At 40.9% G+C, this 16,442-nt stretch overlaps 1 protein-coding gene across 2 annotated transcripts in view; it reads right to left on the reverse strand.

Moving 5' to 3' along the window:
• The window catches only part of DAPK1 (death associated protein kinase 1), an 81,016-nt gene that overhangs the window by 20,470 nt on the left and 44,104 nt on the right, over positions 1–16,442 (reverse strand). For both annotated transcript variants that reach the window (XM_083576502.1, XM_083576501.1), the window contains exons 9-17: positions 16,221–16,266; positions 15,995–16,084; positions 13,092–13,184; positions 10,568–10,687; positions 8,892–8,990; positions 8,049–8,147; positions 6,733–6,831; positions 4,750–4,947; positions 2,320–2,517 (exon numbers count right to left, since the gene is read on the reverse strand). In XM_083576502.1, coding sequence (XP_083432628.1) covers positions 2,320–2,517; positions 4,750–4,947; positions 6,733–6,831; positions 8,049–8,147; positions 8,892–8,990; positions 10,568–10,687; positions 13,092–13,184; positions 15,995–16,084; positions 16,221–16,266 — 1,042 coding nt within the window. The remainder of the gene's footprint in view (positions 1–2,319; positions 2,518–4,749; positions 4,948–6,732; positions 6,832–8,048; positions 8,148–8,891; positions 8,991–10,567; positions 10,688–13,091; positions 13,185–15,994; positions 16,085–16,220; positions 16,267–16,442) is intronic.

Raw genomic sequence — 16,442 nt, forward strand, 5'->3', positions numbered from 1 at the left:
GCTTGGTGGTTTGAGAACTACTTGCATTTATAACTCCTGGCATCTCCAGTCAAAGGATCTTCAGCTGAAGAGCTGGGAAAAATATTTTCCCCAAACTCTGCAGAACCCTTGTCAGTTAGAGTAATCTCCACTAGGCTGAACAGATTATTTACCTGACACTATACAAGACAGTGACATATCCAATAAACTGCTTAATGTCACATTTAAGGATCCAGAATGGATGCTTCATTAAGTCCATTACTCCTTGTCAAAAGATTTGATTGTGAAGATGATTTACAGTTATAATGTCTTGTGCTCAAAGTCGAACAAGCAAGTTGAATAAAATTCATGGCATCTAATGATGTCACAAACCGAAAGAGCTTAAGGTGCAAAGCATCATACATGTGTAACGAAACTACTTGACCTCTTTAGATGTAGGGGTTTGCTTTTTTTTTCAGGGTGCCAAGCCACTGAGACCAGTAGAAGATTTTCAGCCATAAAGTCAAGCCTTTAGCTGTATTAACTCTGCTTCCCTGAAAACAGAATTTCTATCATGGTTCTGCATTTAATTGCTCAATCAGTCAGGATTAAGCTAACGCAAGAGGGCAGAGGGCTTATTATCATAAGCTTTTTACTTGGCAGCTGGTGACACTTAAATTTAAAAATAATCCAAATAAATGATTGCACAGGGTCAGCCAAGAACCCGCAACTTTCCTTGGTGGGTTGTAGCACAGAAGGTCATGGAGGGTGTTTAGGTGGTCAGGCTGTAACTGCAATATTACAATGTTCCTTGAAAGGAATGCAAGGACTCTTGAATTGAACCGATTTGTGCCATACAAAAGCTGCATTATTCAAAATATCCTTCACTTCTGTAGCATTATAGAATCCAAGATTTGCCTCCCTCCCTCCCTCCCTACCTACACACACACACACACACACACACACACACACACACACAGATACACAGACACACACACACAGTGTGTCAGCTTTAGGATCTCTAAAGCCATTGAAATTAGCACCAGGAAAAATCCTGAAGTTCTACAAACTCCTACATGGAAAGTCACAAGAGTCAAACCTGCTAAGTACTGTATTTCGCTTTCCCACATACTGCAGAAAGAAGTAACACCAACATCACAGAGGCATACAATGTTTTTGCAATGCAATTAACAGCAATCTTCTAATGCACAAAGGAACAAGAGTTGCTGAGATGTATTATTTACCAGCTGCATGGAAGCAAAATAAAACATGAGAAGCTGTCTAAGGGATCTAAGCCTTTCCACCTTAGGACCTAAAAGCACCCTTACACCCACATGCTACCTATCACCAATGCACCTTTCCCCCAGTTAATTACTAGTTTGCTTAATGCAGCAACTTTCTTGCTCGCTTCCGCTACCTCAGAAGCAGCTGAGCACTGCCAGAAGGTAAGTGGCCAACCTGCCAGGAGGTGGGTAGGCAATGTTGCTGAGAAATAGCTTGAAGGGGTCTATCTGCCTCTATAATGTCAGAACCAAAAACTGCACTGATAAATTTCTGATTGCACAAGAACAGTATGAAGAATTTTGTGTAAACTGGGACTATGTGTCAAATTCAGATTCTCAGCAAATAAGAGTGACTTAACCCGGCATGATGAAATAAAAATACAACTGAATTAATGAACATGTCTAGAAAATACAGTGGTACCTCAGCTAAAGAACACTCCTGTTTACTAATGATTCGGTTTATGAACTCCGCAAAACTGGAAGTAGTGTCCCGGTTTGCGAACTTTACCTCAGTCTCCGAATGGTGGAAGGGCAGCGGCAGCGGAAGGCCTCATTAGGGAACGCGCGCCTCCGTTTTAAGAACGGTTTCAGTATAAGAACGGACTTCTGGAATGGATTAAGTTCGTAAACCGAGGTACCACTGTATATTAGCCTGCATGCCCACACAGCTTAGTATGTGAACAGATGAGGGAGGATAGAGTGTAACTTCTCTGGATACTGAGGCTATTCAAGTAAAATAATATAAAATTCACCAAAGGACATGGGGGTAGACAATCATGAGAACTACCTAATAGGTACTAATTACACTGAACAACGAGCGTTCACTCTTGAAATGGAACCACTAGCTGTAGAGAAATATCCCCTTTCCTCCCTCAGAGATTAGCAATTACGTTTTCGGTACTCAGAAAATGGGAGTTTTCATTTAATTGTAGCCTTTTTTTGGGGGGGGGGAAAGAACTGTTTGATCCCTCTCAAGTGCAAACCTACTGTGCATTCAGTGCTGGAACAATTTGTCATCTGGAAAAGCCCTTAGTACAAACACTGTAGGGTTGCTGGGTGTTGTTTTTTTTTAAAGTACCTTATTGGTTATATCGATGTTACAGTTTGCTTCACAGAGTGCCATCACAATGGGAATGTTTCCATCTTTGCAGGCCACATGGAGAGGAGTGTTCCCATGTCTATCCTGGAAATCTATGGAGCATCCCTGTATGATAAGCATTTTAACCACTTCCATCTGACATCTTCGGACTGCAAGGTGAAGGGCTATGTGTCCGTCCTAAATGCACACAAAAAAAGAACGACCAGCTATTTCTTGCACTGCAAACAAAATCAATAACTGTTTCTTAACATGTTTACATCAGAAGCAAATACAATAATATTCAGTCATTTTGAGCACCACAGAGCTCCTTTTGGGCTTTCTGGAACCCGATAACTTCCTAGTTAAGTCAGTGTCTGCAGTTGGATGCAACACTAAACCGTGGTTTAAAATTACTAGAACAAGATTAACCTCCCTCTGGACTGCTGTGCTCCCTCTGTCCTCACATGACTGTGAGGAGGCACATTACTGTGATGCGTCTGGAATCTTCCATTTCAGATTAACTGCCATTTGGTGTCTCAACTGAACTCTAAAGTATGGTTAATGTCAACTATGAATATAAAGCAGCTTAATAACTCATTAACCAAAGTTAAGATTAATCACACTTTAGAGGTTTCAGAAGGTATCCTAAACCGTAGTTAATTCTAAAGAGGAAACCAGATGCTTCCATTCTTTCTTGTGGAACACCAAGGAAGGAGGGAAATGCGGGAACAAGAGGCTAGGATTGTTCTTGTATGCTAAATTATCACATTAGTTCTGAACCAGCCCACTGTGGTTCAGTGGGCTGTGGGCTTGATTGTAGAGGAATGTTCTTCCTGCTTGAGCATGAAGCCCATTTGATGATCGGGAATCATCAACTTCAGAGTTGCGGTTAGGATAAAGTGGCAGTCACCATAGGTTTTCAACCGTGACCACCTTGGACTGAGGTACAAATGGTTTGTCCCATAAAAAGTTACATCCTTTCCTGGCTTGTTTGGGACCCAAATGAAAAAAGAAATGTTCTAGATAAATGAAAGAGTAGATTTAAATAGCACAGCTTAGCCTATGTACATTTCCCTGGTACTGAAAGCTACTCCCTTACAGGTGTCAAGAAAAAGACCAAACAGGAACTTCAAAACTACCTCATGAAAAACTAGTCCTGTTTAATTAGCTGCACATTCAGTTAGCATTGTGCAGTGCTTAAAAGGTTATGAGGAAATTTCTATATGAATCTATCACAGACAAAACCACTTGAATTTCTCCACTTTCCACAATGATTCTTTTGCTGTAAGTACAGTACAGATGCAGAGAATTGCAAGTAAGTCTCACAATGAAAACTCTTAAACTGCAAAAGAAACAGCTATTTAAAGAAACCCCAAATTTCTAGTAAGAGAGATAGAATTGTATTTTTCCTCTTCAGTACGTCTTGATGATAATGAATACTGCTGAGTTTGTACTCATTGTGACACCTCTAAGCAGTAAGTGGAGTTTTGCTGGAGAGACTCTAACCTCATATATTGGAAAGAGACCTTTTTGGTAAACGGAGGACTCACAAATACACTAGAGTTTCCTGGATTTCAGATACTTAAAAGTTGGAAATAAAAGATACACTTGCTTGCTCCCGGTATATGAGAAAGCATCTCTGAATTATTCAAAAAGGGGGCCCAAATCTAGGGTTATTGCCAAAGACTTTTACATTTTTGAATTTGTTTCTTATACTGCTCTATTGCTCTATGTCTTAGAAGTAATTCACAGTGAATTCAATGCAGCTTACTCCCAGGTAAGTGGGAAAAGGACTGAAGCTTGAACTTCTTATTCAGCTAAAAATGCCTTGTTTCTTTCCCCACTTTGCCTTTTAAGTGTCTCTCTGATTGATAAAGAACCAAACTGAGCTCCTGCTGCAGGCAGGATAGAGGGCTCTGACCATGGATGAGAGCCCATCAATCCAGACTATGGATTATCCTTTCATAGGGTCAAACTGGAGTCGGAGTTGGATCAATCAATCTTCAAAGACTGGATGCAGACAAGGAAGAAACTGCAAACTTCTAGTAATCTATCTGTATGCTGAGCATCATATATTTTCACCATCTTATTTCTACTTCAAGTATTTAATAAAAATTAAGAAGTCTTGCTATCATTTGGGATGTTCTGGTTATTTTCAGTAAAACATGGAAGAGCCTTATGTCTCCCAAAATGAACAGCTGAACCACAGAGGAGATCACTATACAGTTATATGAAATAAGCATAGTAAATGCAATTAATTAATTTTTCATAGTGCTGTATCCTACTTCTTAAGACAGCCTTCATTTAATGATTAACAATGACATGCAATATCCAAACAAGTTATGAAAGCTATTTAAAGCTCTTCTCTACTATTCAAAACCTTTATAGACAATTTCTTGCTAAATGCGACTCAATTCAACCATAACTAACCTTGTCAGTTGCATCAAGGTCAGCGCCATGCTCTGCCAAACATTCCACAATATCATGGTAACCTCTAGCCGAGGCTGTCAAGAGTGGAGTTTCCCCTTCCTTATTTTTAACATTCACATTGCAGCCTGCCTTGCAGAGCGCTTTGGCAACAAGGTAGTATCCATGCCAAGCAGCACAGTGCAAAGGAGTTTCTTCTTCCTATAAAATAATTTAGTAAGATTGCTATTAACAAAGCTGACATATAGCTTAAACAACACTTCCAATTTTGACTTAATAAATCTAACTCCTAGGCAAATGTTGCAATCCCATTAAAAGGTTATTAACAGGATGTTCTTCATATTTGTTAATTAGTGCCCTTCAATGCATCAAGCAGGCATAGTGGCCCATGCGCTGGGGTCGATATCTGAAGGAGGAAGCACACACAAGTATGAGATTTGTGCACAGGATTCATCCATGCAGATGTCCTTGTCATGATCTCCAACAGCAGTGTGCTCCAGCTCCCTTATCGACATGCGGCCGACTTGTGAAACTGCAAATTCTATTAGTTTCATATCTATAGATCACGAACAATCCCAAGAGTTAATTCCCCCATCAACAAACACTGAAAAGAATATTATTACTACTACCATGATTAAATTGGATGATATCACTAGTAATACATGCAGCGAATGTATTATTGGCCTGCCTCAAGGGATACAGGGTAAATTCCACATAGCACAGCTATGAATGGGATAGGGAAGGGGGACTCTTTATAAAAAGGGGGGAAAGCTTATCATTTATTTGCAGAATTTTTACTTAGGACCAGATAGCCCAACAATCTGTGTGAACGCATGGGACGTCCCAGCCATTCTGGAGCAATCACAGCGGGAAAAAACTCATAAGACTGCATTAAACAGAGGAAATAAGAGTTGCAATTTATTAAATCAGCAATGACTATATTTGTGATTGACTGGGTCAGATATGCTTCTCTACCAAGTTGGCAATTATAATATATTCACAGAAACATTCAGTGAGAAGTAGCCTTAAACAGGCCTTTTCAATCCATTTTTAATATTTAGTGTTGGTGTTTATATTTTATATTAATTATATTAATATTTAGTGTTGGTGATTAGTTGGTGAAGGGTCAAAGTTCAGAAGTAGAGCACGTGGTTTGCATCTTCAGGTAGGCCTGGGAAGGACTACTGTATGAAACACTGGGAAGCTGCATGCTGTTACGTAATCTTGCTATATTTATAGTACTGAAATGTGGCTTTTTGGTATGTTATATTTTGTTTTGCTTTGTTACTATGAAATTGTTTTGTAGCCTGTTAGAAATGCATCCCTGTTTCTTTGCTGTAAGCCACCTGGAGCAGGCTTTCTTGTGGAAAGTAAAGGTAAAGGGACCCCTGACCATTAGGTCCAGTCGTGACCGACTCTGGGGTTGCGGCGCTCACCTCGCTTTATTGGCCAAGGAGCCGGCGTACAGCTTCTGGGTCATGTGGCCAGCATGAGTAAGCCACTTCTGACGAACCAGAGCAGCGCACGGAAACGCCGTTTACCTTCCTGTCAAAGCGGTACCTATTTATCTACTTGCACTTGGATGTGCTTTCGAACTGCTAGGTTGGCAGGAGCAGGGACCGAGCAATGGGAGCTCACTCCGTTGCGGGGATTCGAACCGCCTACCTTCTGATCTGCAAGACCTAGGCTCTGTGGTTTAACCCACAGTGCCACCCACATCCCGTTCTTGTGGAAAAGCGGCATACAAATAAAATGAACGAATGAATGAATGAAATCTGCTACTAGTACATGCATAAACATGGACTACAGGCCTCATTAGGTGGTTGTCAACTAGGTTTTACTCACAGTAGACCGATAGAAACTGGAACGTTAGGCCCACTAATTTCTACTCCAAGTAAAAAACCCACATGGTAATTTCAAGTACTGAATAGGAAGGAATCCTGGTTTTTCTTAGCAGCAGAATAAAGCTTAATCTCTACTACTCACCTTATCTTGAAAATTTGGATTTGAGCCAATGCTACACAAGACTTGAACCACATCAACGTGACCATACCGAGATGCCACATGGAGTGCAGTTTCTCCAGACTGAGAAGAAGACAAAACACACACAAGCGTTATTCTTCATGCCACACTGTTGAATACAGTGGTACCTTGGGTTACATACGCTTCAGGTTACATACGCTTCAGGTTACAGACTCCGCTAACCCAGAAATAGTGCTTCAGGTTAAGAACTTTGCTTCAGGATGAGAACAGAAATCGCACAGCGGCGGCGCGGCGGCCCCATTAGCTAAAGTGGTGCTTCAGGTTAAGAACAGTTTCAGGTTAAGAACAGACCTCCGGAACGAATTAAGTTCTTAACCTGAGGTACCACTGTACTCCCAACATCATGGATTATACTGGTTCCTATAAATACTGGATGGGTACAATCTATAGAGAGAGGTTCGCCCTTTTTCTCCCATGCCAGTTTCAAAGAAAAACAACAACAGCAGCAGCAATAATATGAATACTACAAATAAACAAAAAGGGTCTGCTTTGGAGCTTGTTGTGGGCTACTGCTGGCTGGAAAATAGCTTGGGATAGCATTACCTACAGACATCCACACTGACTGGTGGAGAACCCACCCCATCCCAGTGCAGGTCAACAGACCTGTGGCACATACTAACCTTACTCTAACAGAAAACTTCAGGAGTTAGCATAGAACAAGTACTTTAACAGAATTAATGTTATTTAATTTTTAGAAACACTGTAGCCTGCCCTAAACCTGAGCACTGGATGGGTTAGGCTGCATTCACATACACATTTATTTCAGAGTAGGTCCTACTGAAAGGGACGCGGGTGGCACTGTGGTCTAAACCACTGAGCCTCTTGGGCTTGCCAATCAGAAGGTCGGCAGTTCAAATCCCCGTGACGGGGTGTGCTCCCGTTGCTCGGTCCCTGCCAACCTAGCAGTTTGAAAGCATGCCAAAAAGTGCAAGTAGATAAATAGGTACCACTCCGACGGGAAGGTAAACGGCGTTTTTGTGCACTGCTCTGGTTCGCCAGAAGCGGCTTTGTAATGCTGGCCACATGACCTGGAAAAACTGTCTGTGGACAAACGTTGGCTCCCTCGGCCAGTAAAGTGAGATGAGCGTCACAACCCCAGAGTCGTATGCTACTGGACTTCACAGTTGGAGGTCCTTTACCTTTTTTAGGTCCCACTGAAGTCAGTAGGGCTTATTTCTCAGTATAAGAAGGCAGCACAAGGCTATCTAAAATAGAAGTTTTAAAATAATGCTCCAACAGATTTAAAGGTTTGCCCTTACCTTGTCTCTAACATCCAAAGGACATTTATTTAGATGGAGGAATTTCAGAGTTTCAACGTGACCATGTCGAGATGCCCAGTAGATTGCATTAGATCCTGCCTGTCCAAAATATTTGATGATGGCAATCAATAAAACCATAAGCAAATTGCAGCAACATATTCCAACATATTTAAGATAAATGTTACACAATGAGGATAATTATCAAGATCTAACAAATCAACTTTTCCAAAGCGGAAACATTTTGTTTAGGTATTCATTCAAATAAAATGAATTCATATGGGTATTAACTTGCTGATACTAATGAAAGGGTTAGAAATGCAATTGCTCTTTGCCAAATTTAGAATATGACTGACTGAGCTGCAGGAATGATTTCAATCTATAATCTTCATTTACAACAAAGTAAACAAATGTCCATGGGACGCGGGTGGTGCTGTAGGTTAAACCACAAAGCCTAGGGCTTGCCGATCAGAAGGTAGGCAGTTTGAATCCCCATGACGGGGTGAGCTCCCGTTGCTTGGTCCCTGCTCCTGCCAACCTAGCAGTTTGAAAGCACGTCAAAGTGCAAGTAGATAAATAGGTACCACTCCAGCGGGAAGGTAAATGGCGTTTCTGTGTGCTGGTTCGCCAGAAGTGGCTTAGTCATGCTGGCCACATGACCAGGAAGCTGTACGCTGGATCCCTCGGCCAATAAAGAGAGATGAGCGCCACAACCCCAGAGTTGTCCGTGACCTAATGGTCAGGGGTCCCTTTACCTTTACCTAAACAAATGTTCAATCGGTTTCCTTCTAAAATGCACTGCAAATAAGTAACACATTTAGATAGCAATCTAAACAATTGTTTCACCTTATCTTGGACATCAATACGGGCACCTCGCTTTAGGAATAACTGAAGCATTTGAATATTTCCACATCCAGCAGCAATCAGAAATGGAGGTGTCCCATGCTGCAATAAACAAACTGTTAAAAACTGATCACTTTTCTCAATAATAATAATTTATTATTTATATCCCACCCATCTGGCTGGGTCTCAAGAGATTATGGGACAGAACAACATACATATATAGCTAGTTGACAGTCTCTGATTTAATTTTTTAACAGATTTTATTATATATGAAGACAAGATTGTAAACCGCTTTGATTTTTTAATGATATTTATAAATACATATAAATGTTTTAGCTGATGCAAAATCTGTGTACGAAGAGTAAGCGTCTGCTTTTGAAGAGCTGCGTCAAAATCGCTCTGAAAGTCCAGATACATTTAACAAACATCCAAAAATGCAATGCAATGAGTTTCTGAGAAAGATTTAGAGTGGGTCTGGTGCACCATGTACAATAGCTCTCTGTGTGTAACAAAACCTATACCAAACATGCAGTGTCTTTATTTTTCATTGTTAGGATTATTGTTTTCATAATGTAGTGAGCAACAGTACTGCTAAATTTAGCTTTGTGAACATTGTAGAATCATAGAATCATAGAGTTGGAAGAGACCACAAGGGCCATCGAGTCCAACCCCCTGCCAAGCAGGAAACACCATCAGAGCACTCCTGACATATGGTTGTCAAGCCTCTGCTTAAAGACCTCCAAAAAAGGAGACTCCACCACACTCCTTGGCAGCAAATTCCACTGTCAAACAGCTCTTACTGTCAGGAAGTTCTTCCTAATGTTTAGGTGGAATCTTCTTTCTTGTAGTTTGGAACCATTGCTCCGTGTCCGCTTCTCTGGAGCAGCAGAAAACAACCTTTCTCCCTCCTCTATGTGACATCCTTTTATATATTTGAACATGGCTATCATATCACCCCTTAACCTCCTCTTCTCCAGGCTAAGTTGTGTAAGTTGGCATTGTATTTCAAAAAGGATATTGACAAATCATGAAAAACCAATTCACTGGAGAGATGCAAAGGCAATGAAAGATTCGGAAGATAAATAATGATTTAAGAATAAAGGCACTGAGTATTTTAATTATACAGAAAAGCAAGTTTTTCAGGGCTGGATGTACACTGCCGGTTTTCAATGAAAAGGAAGAGGAACAGCTAACTATGCAACAGCTCATTCTCACAGCAACAACCATCCATTCCACCCACTCATGTAGGCAGCACCAGGAACCACCCTCCCAGGACCAACCAATGAGAGGCAGCAATGGTAGCTTTTGGATCCCACATGGTTTTTTTTGGAGGGGAGGCCTAAACTGCACACAACAGCCTTAGCTCTTCCTTCTTCTCCACTCATCACTCCTGGCAAATCTGGGCAAGGACATCAAGAATGGAAGTAACTGTCTATAGATGTTGTGCTATTTTCTCAAAACGGGTGTTAAAAGCTAGGTATCAAGTGGGAGAGATAGGTCCTTGTCCACACATGCAAATGACCCCCCCCCCCAAAAAAACTGTGTCCTCTGTAACCTTCCCAGGAAGATTTTCCTGAATTGATATTGGAATGCTCATGAGTCTTTGGGCTGATCTTTGTTTGTCAGTAAAAATGATAGCTTCTTCTTCTTTAGCTGCTAAATCTAAATCTACAGCATACCTTATTAGGTTGATTGACATCATAATTGGTCAAAGAGCCCAGAAGGTGCTGGAGACCAGGAACGTTGTCATCATTGATGGCATGAATGATGGCTTTCATTACAAATGAATCTTCCTCATCCTCATAAATTAACCAGAAAGTAGATGGGAAGGGAAAGACAAGAGAAAAGAAGTTATTAGCTTTGAGAGGGAGGAGGGTATGGAAAGGAAATAAACTCTTCAGCAGCAATATATTGTCATTTCACAGTATGACTGCCATTCCCAATGGGAAACAAGCTGTTATAACATCTGCTTAAATTCTGGAGGTAATTTACTTTCTCTAATAAGAGTCTCCTTTTTTATGCATCAGCACATATCTTTGACCCTGATTTAAAAGAGCTCTATTACGCATTTCACAATTCATTTTTTGAAAGCTACATCAACATAAAAACAGGAATAAGAAGCATCTATTTCCCAAGAACGACATCTTGAAGCAGAACAGTGCTATAAATTACTCCTATCTAGAGTTTATAAGGTTTTAAACCACAGCGGCACAGTGGCACAAGGCTACAATTCTGCTGGGAGCTGGTTTTGCAACGGTTACGATTTCTGATTCAACATTAAAAAATAACAGCACATCAATAAGCAGAGATTTTATTTACAAAAATGTGGAAGTTAGCAAAGTGAGATAAAGAGTGTAAGACAGATAGACTTGCCACTCTGCAGAATTTTTAATGCCTAAGGACTTTTAATTCTGAGGGAAAAAATGTTTGCATGATACTTATTAAAACTAGTATAGTGGTACCTCAGTTTAAGAACAGCTCTGTTTACGAATGATTTGATTTACGAACTCCGCAAAACCGGAAGTAGTGTCCTGGTTTGTGAACTTTACCTCGGTCTAAGAACGGAATCCGAATGGTGGAAAGGCACCGGTGGTGGGAGGCATCATTAGCGAAAGCGCGCTTTGGTTTAAGAACGGTTTCAGTTTAAGAATGGACTTCAAGAATAGATTAAGTTCGTAAACCGAGGTACCACTGTATTTAAGAACACATTTCATAAAGTACAGAATCAAACTTTTAAAAAGAAATCTACAGGATTTATGCACCTCCAAGTGTAAATCAGAAAGACTCAAAACAGATAACATACCTGCTTTCATGTGAAAGCATAAAAAGGAAGTGTTGCTGGTTTAAGCTAAACACGCAATACATTATGATGTCTAAATTAAGAACAGCTGTTTCAACTATGGTTTATTAAAGCAAACCAAGACCAAATATCACAATCTGAGCCTGGTTTGTTTCAAAAAACCATAGTTCAAAGTAACCACCCTTTTGCTTAGTGTAGACATGATGAGAAGCTAAAGCAAGTTTAAAACCAGGAAGCAAATGCTTCCAGTTTCTGCATTGTGGTCACTAAAATATGGTTTAGCCTTAAAACAATAAACTATGGGTGTTACTCGTGTTTTACTCAGCAGACCCACTGAAATTAATGGGTCTAACAGTTATGTTTATTAATTTTAATGGGTCTATTCTAAGTAACATTTAGTTGGACATCCCTATCTGAGAACCACTGTGGTGTAGTGGTTAGTGTGTTGGACAAGGACCTGGGAAACCAAGGTTCAAATCCTCACTCAGCCATGAAGTTCACTGGATGACCTAGGGCCAGCCACTGTCTCCCAGCCTAACTTACCTCACAAGGTTGTTGTAGGGATTAAATGAGAAGGGACAGAAAACTTGAGCCCCTTGGAGAGAAAGGTGATATATACATGCAACAAATAAATAATATTTTGTGTGATAAACTATAACTTATGATAAACTTTTGTGGACACACATACTGGGTGTTCAACATGGAGTTCATAGCCTGTGGAGTAATGTACATGAATTATGTATCTGGCATGGGTCCACAGATCTGGGTTCTGAGTGCAACGCGACAGCTGGTCTTGGGAGTTGCACAAGACTTTCCCCTGGTTCTGGGCTTTCCTACAAATCTACATCCATGCTGCCTGCCGACAGCTTGTTGGGAATGGCAGAGTCTCTTCTCACATCCCTTGGCCAGCTACATGGTTACACTAAAGCAAATAAGGTGGCCACATCTCTCAACTGTATCACACTGACGGCAGCTCAGACAAGCGGAAGGGGGAGAATCTTCTTACACTTTGGTACCCCAATGTCTGCCAGCCAAGCCACTGCTGTAATTAAGGTGACCTGTATGAAGGAGGGAGACAAAATGCCAGTCCAGTTTTCTGTTTGATACCCGCTGTTCTCCTCTATCTACTTGAGGGATTTAACTCATTAGTGGTGCTCAAATAGCATTGCAATGAATTAGCTTCGTCCAGAAATATGAAAAGCAGAAGTGACTGAGCAAAATTTAGTCATCTATCTTAAATTAGATTACAGGTATTGTCCACATATTGTCTTTTGTCTGTATTTATTGCTCAGTTCCTTGACATCATTTTTGAAACGCTGCAAGGGACATTACAATTCCAATTACTGCAGTTCAGAAGATGTTATATGCTATGTTAACCCCCACACTCCCAAGTATTTACTTACCAGAGTGTCATCGCTCCTAGCCACGCTCATGTTACTTCTGGACAAAAAGGATCTTGATAATCTTTGGCATAGCGATATTAAGCGCACTGATTGCTTTTGTAAGAGAAGAGACAAATATTTATGTGAAACCATAAAAACTCATTAGAGGAAACATTTCTGATACAAGTTCAGTTCCGCAAGCGATACTGCTAAACTGTTAGTAGCTGCAATCAAGCTAGTCTCTAAGGTCTGTATTTTTATATGGTCCATTTGCCTCAAGATAATAGTGTGGTTACACACTCCCTACTTCCCTGAGCATTCCAGGGGTCATGCTCTAAAATATAGTGTCTGTCAGGGAACTGCCATCGGAGCCAGAGGCGGAGGGAAGGCTCCAGAGGGATGCCGGAGAGGGTCCCAGTAGGGAGAGAGGCAGCCCATCTGCTGGGGAAGGAAATCAGCATAACACCAGTGGAGAAGGGGGCAGATGGGGGAATCGGAGAGGAGGCTCCAAGACTCCTCGCCGGAGACCAGCGGAGAGAGTACGGGTACTCCGCTGCCCACACCCTCCCTGCGCAGAAGACTTCCGCGCAGGGAGAGTAGGAGGAGACTTGGCGTCAAAGAACTTCTTTGCTGGAAGAAGTTCAAGAAACGCCCACTGACGGATTCTGCCAGCGACTGAGACAGCCACGAAGCTAGAGGCTGTCCAGACAGAAAGGGTTCAACCAGGTAACCTAGCCAGGAGTGGCGGCAACTTATGCACGAGCAACCCCTAGAACCATTACAGTGTCCTATAGATGAAAGAGACTGCAGACTCACAATGTATCTGCAATATTTGTTCAGCAGGATTGCTACAGAGGGCAGCAAAAAGATTTGCTCCTACATGAATTTTGCAGGAAGGAAGTGCAGACACCCTGACAGTTGTTTCCAGTCCAGGTTAAGTCCTGCTAAAACCTTTATTCCCCCTGCCCTTGTTGTATCCAAACTGAACCGCCAACTCTCTCCATTTCTTCTCACTTTACCTTGCAGAGCGATCCTCTCAGATCTGATTCCCTATAGACAAATTGCCCATCCAAAACATAAAATAAAACAGTGTTGTCTGATGGTGAGTTAGCCAATGGTACCCCCTCCAGATGTTGATGGACTTCAATTCCCATCAGCCCCAGAAAGCACAGCTGATGGTCCAGGATGATGATTATAGTCCAACAACTTCTAGAGCAGGCTTCCTCAACCTCGGCCCTCCAGATGTTTTTGGCCTACAACTCCCATGATCCCTAGCTAGCAGGACCAGTGGTCAGGGATGATGGGAATTGTAGTCTCAAAACATCTGGAGGGACGAGGTTCAGGAAGCCTGTTCTAGAGGGCACCATTAAAGGCAACTCCCCGGTTGTGTGGGGATTGCGTTCCGGGTCATTGTGCACTTGTGTGAAATCGCATGTAATCAGAACACCCATTGAAAAAGCCTGCAAACACCACACTCTGTCCCTGCCTCCCCTCTTTCGGTGATGTTTTCAGGTCACATTTGGGTCCGGAATGATGCAGTCGCACACATATCAGACACACCTAAAACGGTCACTGCCTGTATTTCCCACTGAGGAAAGATCCACTGATCATCAGTGAATGATTGCTAATAAGCATATTAATAAAACAGGGTTGCCAAGCAGCAACGCAACCAATATTACCATGTTAGTACTATGTGGCTTACCGTTCAATGTGGCATATGGTTCAATGTGCCATTGTGGAATACTGCATTTGGAGAGGCATCTAATTTCTGTCATATGGTGAATATGACAAGGCATACTGGACATTAAGTATCTGCCACTGAAAACTGATGTGGCCAAATAACTTTGGAATGCCTTATTATCACATTAGAAAGTCTTGTGAGAGTCAGATCTAGGACAAATTTGGGATCTATTTTTATAGGGCTGAATTCGTCAACAGCCACATCTGCCATGCATTTGCTGATCTCGTTTCCAAGAAGGAGTTCTTTTCTTTGGTTGGACTTATTTGCTAGCTCTCTCCCTATTAACAGTTATTATACCCTGATGATAATTATGTACACTTTTCCATATCTCTTTCTTCCAAGTTATCCTACATGTCTCTTTTTCACAGTTTGCAAGAAACTCCTTGCTGCTCTTACTTCCTCCTGCTCTTCTTTCATTTCTCAAGATACGCTGGAAATACTATATGATGCTCAGCTGTAATGTCCTGTACCAATTTCACTCTAAAAGTCTAACAAATATAGAATGGAGAATGAAAATGATGGACTATGCAGAACTCGACAGACTGACTGGAAGGATCCGAAATCGACAAGATCAGAGATTTACAGAAGATTGGAAGAAATTTACAGAGTATATGCAAAAATTAAGTGATAATCAGATAACGTTTGTAAGTTTTAATGGAGCTCTGTGAAAAGAAATGTTAGAATATTATTAGTTGGAAATGTGGAAGAAGTAAAGTTATGAAGGAATCTCAGACAGGTTGAGGGAAGTAAAAAAAGAGAAATGGGATGTAATTAAGATGTATGAATTGTATAATTTTGTATTGGAAAATGAATAAAAATATTATAAAAAAATAAAAATAAAAGTCTAACAAATATACAAGAAGTTCAGGACTGAACTAAACCAAATCATTTAAGGCCCAGATGAAGCTCTCAATAGCTTTCATGTGTTAATATATACTGGCTATGTTGACACGCCATGTTAAACTACACTTAATCTTGAACCATTCATTCCCACTTGCTCCTCCTTTACTCCTGGCCCAGTTGTGCTGGGGACAATAAACCAGGATGAGCTGTGGATACCATCATCCTGCTTGTTCCATGTTAGAGCATAGTTAAGCATTATGATTTCATGTGACCCGCTGTTACATGTACTTATTCCAAAGCCAAAGAACAATAGTTACTATAAAGAACTGTTAAGTCTTACTTTCCATTTCCTTCGTGCTGCGAACTTCTTGAATTTTTCCATATTCACAGCAGATGCTTTTCTACTAAGTGCTTGAAGGGTATCCTTCGGCTGTGAGAAAATTAAAACAACACTTTGAAATGCTATATCCTTCAGTGAAGAAGAATGAACGAAGAAGATGTTACCTTCTACATGGGCAAAAGAAAGAGGTAAAACTAATATAATAATCTATGCATTGCATACTAACCTTAATCCATGGGTGCTGCAAGCTGTCTTGAATTGTCATTCTCTTCCTTTTAAAGAAGAAAAAAAATATTTCATTCCATTTATTACTTTTATAGTCTGTGTTTTCTTCGAAGGCCTCAAAAAGGCATATACGTACCCCTTTTTTTTATTCTCACAACAATTCTGTAAGGTAGGTTAGGCTGAGAAATGGGGAGTGGCCTATGGTCAGTTTCATAGATTAGTG

This window comes from Podarcis filfolensis (assembly GCF_964270895.1).
Source record: "Podarcis filfolensis genome assembly, chromosome: 11".
Taxonomy (NCBI): domain Eukaryota; kingdom Metazoa; phylum Chordata; class Lepidosauria; order Squamata; family Lacertidae; genus Podarcis; species Podarcis filfolensis.